This window comes from Rhipicephalus sanguineus, chromosome 6, assembly GCF_013339695.2.
Source record: "Rhipicephalus sanguineus isolate Rsan-2018 chromosome 6, BIME_Rsan_1.4, whole genome shotgun sequence".
Classification (NCBI taxonomy): Eukaryota; Metazoa; Arthropoda; class Arachnida; order Ixodida; family Ixodidae; genus Rhipicephalus; species Rhipicephalus sanguineus.
In genome coordinates this window covers 34133016-34138854 of record NC_051181.1, presented here as the reverse complement: position 1 = coordinate 34138854, position 5839 = coordinate 34133016, and the positions used below count along the sequence as shown (strand labels likewise).

Here is a 5839-nt window from a genome sequence, read left to right as displayed (position 1 = left end):
AGTGTCTGGGAAGCTCAGCAGGTCGTCGACAAAATTCCATTTCAATCCCAAAACCTTGATTTGTCCTTCTTTTCTGATTCTTCTATCTAAATCTTCTCCTTCTTCGTCAAATAGATTTCGTAGTTTGGCGTCATTTGAAGTCCATTTCCTTAAATTCATTCCTGCACCACTAAAATGTATCTTGCTTCTTTGTACAGTTTAGCAGCTGTCGAGTAATCATCGGCTCCTAGTAAGACGTCGTCGACGTATATTCCTTTTCGGAGTTGCGCCACAACTGCGTGATACTTTTCTTCGAAGTCATCCAAGTGTCGATGAATTGTGGCCGCTAGAAGAAAGCTACTTGGTGTAGTGCCGAAAGTTACTCTCGTCATCCTCCATGTTCTTATCTCCGGGCTTGGCATAGCTTCGCTGGGTATTTCTTCCCACCACAGAAATCTCAGTGCGTCTCGGTCATTTTCTTGTATTGCTATTTGCAGGAACGCTTTTTCCACGTCTGCTGACATGACAATCCTGTGTTGTCGAAAGTTCATCAGCAAACTTGTGATATCGGGGTTAAGGTTTGGCCCATTTTCCAGGTTGTCATTCAGTGATTCCCCTGGGTTTTGACTTGACGATGCGTCAAATACGATCCGTATCTTTGTCGTTGTTCTTTCTTTCTTGATCACAGCCTGATGGGGCATATAATAGACAAACTTGTTCCGTACGTCTGTTCCGGCAGGTTCTTCGACGTTTTCTGCTATTTCTTTCTCGAAGTATTATCGAATAGCTTTGTCGTAGGCTTGAATGTCATCGCGATTTTTCCATAATTTCTTTGTCACCTGCATAAGCCTCTTCTCTGCAACTGCCTTGTTGTCACATAACGTTACGTTTTCCTTCCATGGTAGCCGCACTTGATACCTTCCTGCCTTGAACTCCATTGTTTCTCTGATGTACTTTATCACACGGTCATCGCTTGGCTTTGCCTCGGGTTTCTCCGTGATTCCCATGCTTTCCAAATCCCAGAACTTGCGCAGTTCATCGGTGATCGTGTCAGAGTTGGCACTGACCTTGAGGACCATAACCGTCGATGATTTCAGTGGAACAGAACGAAGATCTACAGGACCTTGAACCGTCCATCCCAACATCGTTTCTATTGCCATTACTTTCGGCTGTATCTCGCGAATGCGACCAGTGACTACCGTCCAGTAGTAATCTGCTCCAATTAATATTGAAGTTTCTAGATTTTCGCCGTCATTGCCCGCCTTCTTACTGTCATCAGCCAAAGAAATTCCTAGAGATCTTGCTCTTTCTCGTACTGCCAAAGGTGGAGATGGTAGCACGTCGCAGGATATCACTTCTATCTCGAGCGCTTCAATGGTGATGTGTTCGGATGTAGGGTCCTTCTTCACGTTGACTTCGACGACTTTCAAGTCGAGTTCCACCTCTCCTCCTCCAAACGATCCAACGGTGATTCTTTCGGATCTTTTTACTTTGCACCCTAGTTTTCCCGACAATCTTTTGAGGATGAATGTCCTCTGGCTCCCATTGTCCAGCATAATCCTTGCGTAGCACCCACTTTCTTCTCCCTCCGTCCATGGAAAGGCTGTCTGCAGTAGTATGCACTTGTGCTCACCAGACTGCTGTGCGTGCATGTTGCAGGACTTGCTGACGTCTGCCCGATCAAGTTGGTCGCTTGTACGTATTTGTCCGCCACCGCTGCTTGACTGTTGAGCTGACGTTCCAGATGTTCGTGGTCGACACATGGATGTTGCGTGCCTTCCCTTGCATGTCTTGCAGCGTACGTTGGCGCGGCATATCTTCGCCGTATGGTAAGGTCTCGTACATCTGAAACACCTTCGCTCCCGCTGCAAGGCTTCTTTCTTCTGTTCCATCGTTAAACTTCTTCTGCAATCTTCCGTGTAATGTCCAGTCAGCTCACAGAAAATGCATTTTTTCATAGAGGTGCTTTGAAGCGTATATGTTCTTGTCCCTCTCGTATTGCGTGGTGGTTTGTCCTCGGCCTGTTTCTCCTCATGAGTTTCTTCTCTGCTGCGTATATAGATGTTTAAGAACTCCATCATTCCTTTCAAACAACGCGTGCTCTCTCTTGATGTTGAGTCCGACGCTGTTGTTGCTGGACTGTTGTCTGCACCTTTCTGTATTTCTTTCATCTTCATCTCAATCCTCATGTCCACTGGTAGCGCAGATTTCACGACAGGCGTTATCACTGTGGCGGAACTGTCCATCTCCACGCCTAAAGACTGCAACGCTCGTGTGTTTACTTGCAACTTTTGGAATCGTTTCTTCAATCCGTCCACATCTCTGGAACTCTTCACTGCTTCTACGTTTGCTAGCTCTTTTATATATGTCTCCCTTAAACTGTCTTGTCGCCCGAACGTTTCTTTCAGAAGGTCGACTGCATGATCGTAATTCTCATCAGAGAACTGTAAACCTTCTATTAGAGAAGCAGCCTCCCCGCTGAGTGACGCCAGAAGGTAATTAAATTTCTGGCCCTTCGGCATGTTCGATCTGTTGTGCACCGATGTCTCGAACTGATGCCGAAACCTAGGCCACGCTGTTCTTTTGCCATCAAACTTGATCATTTCAAGACGTGGCAACTTAACAAGCTCTTGCATGTCCGAGGTGTGGTTAGTACCTTGCATTGTTGTCGCCTGGTCTGTCACTATTCTTGTGGTTAGTTGCGTCGCTCGTTCCAACTCTCGTAATCGCTCCTCTATTTTTGTCGTTGCTGCGATGATCTTCATCTCATAATGCAAAACTCTTTCAAATTCTGCCTCCGCGTCTTGCTCTTCTATGAGCGATTCAATCTGTTCGTTAACTTGGTTTAGCGCCTGTGACACGCTCTTCATCTGGTTTAGAAGTGTCATTAATTGCGCTCGATCGGCTTCTTCTTCTATCTTCTTATCAATTTCGCTCGTAAGCGTTGTTACATTTGCTCGAAGCGTCTTCCGCTTCTTCGATAAGACTTCTCTATTCATGCTTGAAATCGTGTGAAAAGGCCCTTGCCTGTGTAGCTGAGTTGCCAATGGTCATCTGTCGTGGTCCTTCCCGCGACGGTTCGATGTTGAGCCAGACGCCGCTGCTCCGTTCTTCAACCCGTTGTTGCGAAGGGGGTTGAAGTCTTCGCGTCTGTCTTCAGGTATCCTGGTCACGGCACCATGTCTCAGAATGACCAGAGAGACCGCAGAACCGACACGTCTTCGGTTTATTGTTGTCAGAACGAGCATTAAAAAAATAATAAGAATGTAGAGCGTGCCCCTGGCCACCTCTTCTTTCTCGTCAATAGCTCCATCTTCAATCTGTTTTCTACAAACATGACTTTTGGTAAAGGCTAGACACGACGTTTCACCAACGGGCCGTTATCGTCGAAGTAACAGATCATGAGTTCTGTACACGCGAAATCAGAGGTACGCACTTACTCTCCAAACGCGTCCACGAGAAGTCACATCGGTATTAATGTTGAAATAAACTACGCAGTGCCTCTAATCATACGTTTTGATAACACTCATATGAACAGAAATACACGCTATTCAATGACCGTCAGGACACTCATTCGCAAATGCGACAAATTACTGCGGGCAGTACAGTGTGATATTCGTAAGATGGGCACCGCTCTCAAGGCGCCAGTCAGTTGTCCTTTTTTTGTGTGAAGTTATCCTAAAGAATCCTTGCGGCGCTCCTATTTACACAAAGATCACCTCCTACGACAGATATCAATAAACCAACTCGGGTTCATGAATAATTTCACAGCAATGTATTGAATATCCTGACATGATTGCGCCCGTCCCATTTGTGAACTAGATTATTGCAAATGCGCATTTATGATGTGAATATTCGAGAATTCGGTGTATGCAAACGAGAAACCTGTAAAACTGCTCATGCACAGTCTCTCCCTTTTTTCTCCTACCACAGCGCAAAGTAAATAAAAAAAGAAACCCCGTCGATAATTCGACATTATATATATATATATATATATATATGTATATATATTAGAAGATAGGGAAAAGAAGCATTTGCAGCGTTTTTATAGTTTCTAAACACCAGAAATGTCTTCATGCACGAATATAATTAATGCAAAGTATGGCACTATATGCAACAAGACTAAACTCACTTTCAGGTTTTCCGTTCGTCGCTTCACTCCACGCGTCGCTCGAACAGTAAGGCACCAACCTGTCGAAATCGAAAGCATTTGTTTGAACTCGCTTTCTGATACAGCTCAAGGATATACGGGTGTTTCAAGAAATGTGTCCGAAAGTGCAAAAAAAAATATTAGGGAAATGCAATATTTGCTCGCTCCCTTCATAGTTTTCTCGGGCGACATACAGTCTAATATGATTCGAGACATCAAATTACGGCAGTTATTAATGAAAAATTATTTACTATTTAATTATTTAAGACAGGCGGTCGGGTAAAATAGGAGAATTGCAGTCCTTCCTGCGAAGCCGAAACGCAGAAGAGCGCTACTACCACGATTCAGGGACGTCCGAGAAGAGCGAGTATCGTTATATCTACCATCGATCTACTTCGCTTCGTGGGTGTGAGGGCAGAATCTGCGTCTCTACCACGCATAGCGCACGTGGGTAGCGAACGCAGAACTAACACCTCTGCCAGGGGGGCTCCGGAAGTATATCTGATGTGTGGGGCCGACGACGCCTGTGGGCTGATATATATATATATATATATATTGTAGAGAAGCAATGGGACGCTCTAATGGGTCGTCCTCTCAAGCGCCTCCCAGTGGGTCGCCCTCTTCGCCTATTCTCGGAGAGCACGCCCCTCGTGCTCGTGCTCGTGAGAGTCTGCTAGTCTGCGCTCTGTCGTTGTGCATCGTCGCCGTCAATCTCGTCGTCAATAAACGTCTTCACAAAGTGGTGTAGAGTGCTGTACCGTCACCACAACTTCGGTCTCCATTCGATGCCCCTGGAACTTCGATCCCGTACCGCGCCATCTACCATACCGCAAGACGCCGCTCAGCAAACGCCGCCTCCTGCTCCGACCGCTTGTCCCGGTGTCCCCCGCATTCGTGACCCTCCTGTCTTCACCGGCGCGGATGGCACCGACGTGGAGGACTGGCTCACGATTTACGAACGGGTGAGTGTCCCCAATAAATGGGACGAAGCAGGAAAGCTGAGCAACTTGGTTTTCTACCTCGCGGGTGTGGCCGGCATGTGGTACAACAACCATGCATCCGATTTCCCGACGTGGTCCGATTTTAAGACCGCCATCGTCGACGTGTTTGGCCGCCCTGCCGTCCGTAAGCTGCAAGCGGAACAGCGGTTGCGTGAACGGGCACAACAGTCCGGTGAATCGTTCACGAGCTACATTGAAGACATCCTTGACTTGTGCAAAAAAGCCGACGCGAGCATGCCGGAGTCTGACAGAATCAGGAATGTTATGAAAGGCATCGATGACGATGCCTTCACCATGCTGCTGGCCAAAAATCCTCGCACAGTGGCAGAGGTCATCACGCTGTGCCAAAGCTACAAGGAGCTGCGCCGGCAGCGCTTGATGACCCGTCGACCGCCATCACGCGATGCTGATCTCGCGGGCTTGTCGGCCATTTCCGACCACTTCACCTTGCTCGCCGAAATCAAGTCGTTCGTGCGTGAGGAAATTGCCCGCCAGATCTCTCTACTGGCTTTCGCTCCACCGCAGCGTGTTGACCAGCCGCCCACTACCCTCCTGCCTCCTCTCCGCCGAGCGATTCAGCAGGAAATCGCAGAGGTCATTCCAGAATACCACCAACCGTCTCCAGTGCATGCGCCGCTAAGCTACGCGCAAGCTGTAGCCAGGCCGCCCCCAGCGATTCCTGTGGCTGCACCGCGAAGTTACGCCGAAG

General features: G+C 47.7%; 1 protein-coding gene across 1 annotated transcript; it reads right to left on the bottom strand.

The window, feature by feature from the left end:
- Positions 1-755: 755 nt before the first annotated feature.
- On the bottom strand, positions 756-1631 carry LOC119397184 (uncharacterized). The gene has a single exon (XM_037664623.1). The coding sequence runs from the start codon at positions 1629-1631 to the stop codon at positions 756-758; it is 876 nt and encodes a 291-aa protein (XP_037520551.1).
- Between the last annotated feature and the right edge of the window lie 4208 nt (positions 1632-5839).

What these genes read in the sequence shown, in the direction of transcription:
- LOC119397184 (XM_037664623.1), bottom strand. Translation starts at nt 1,631, where the DNA reads ATGCACGCACAGCAGTCTGGTGAGCACAAGTGCATACTACTGCAGACA.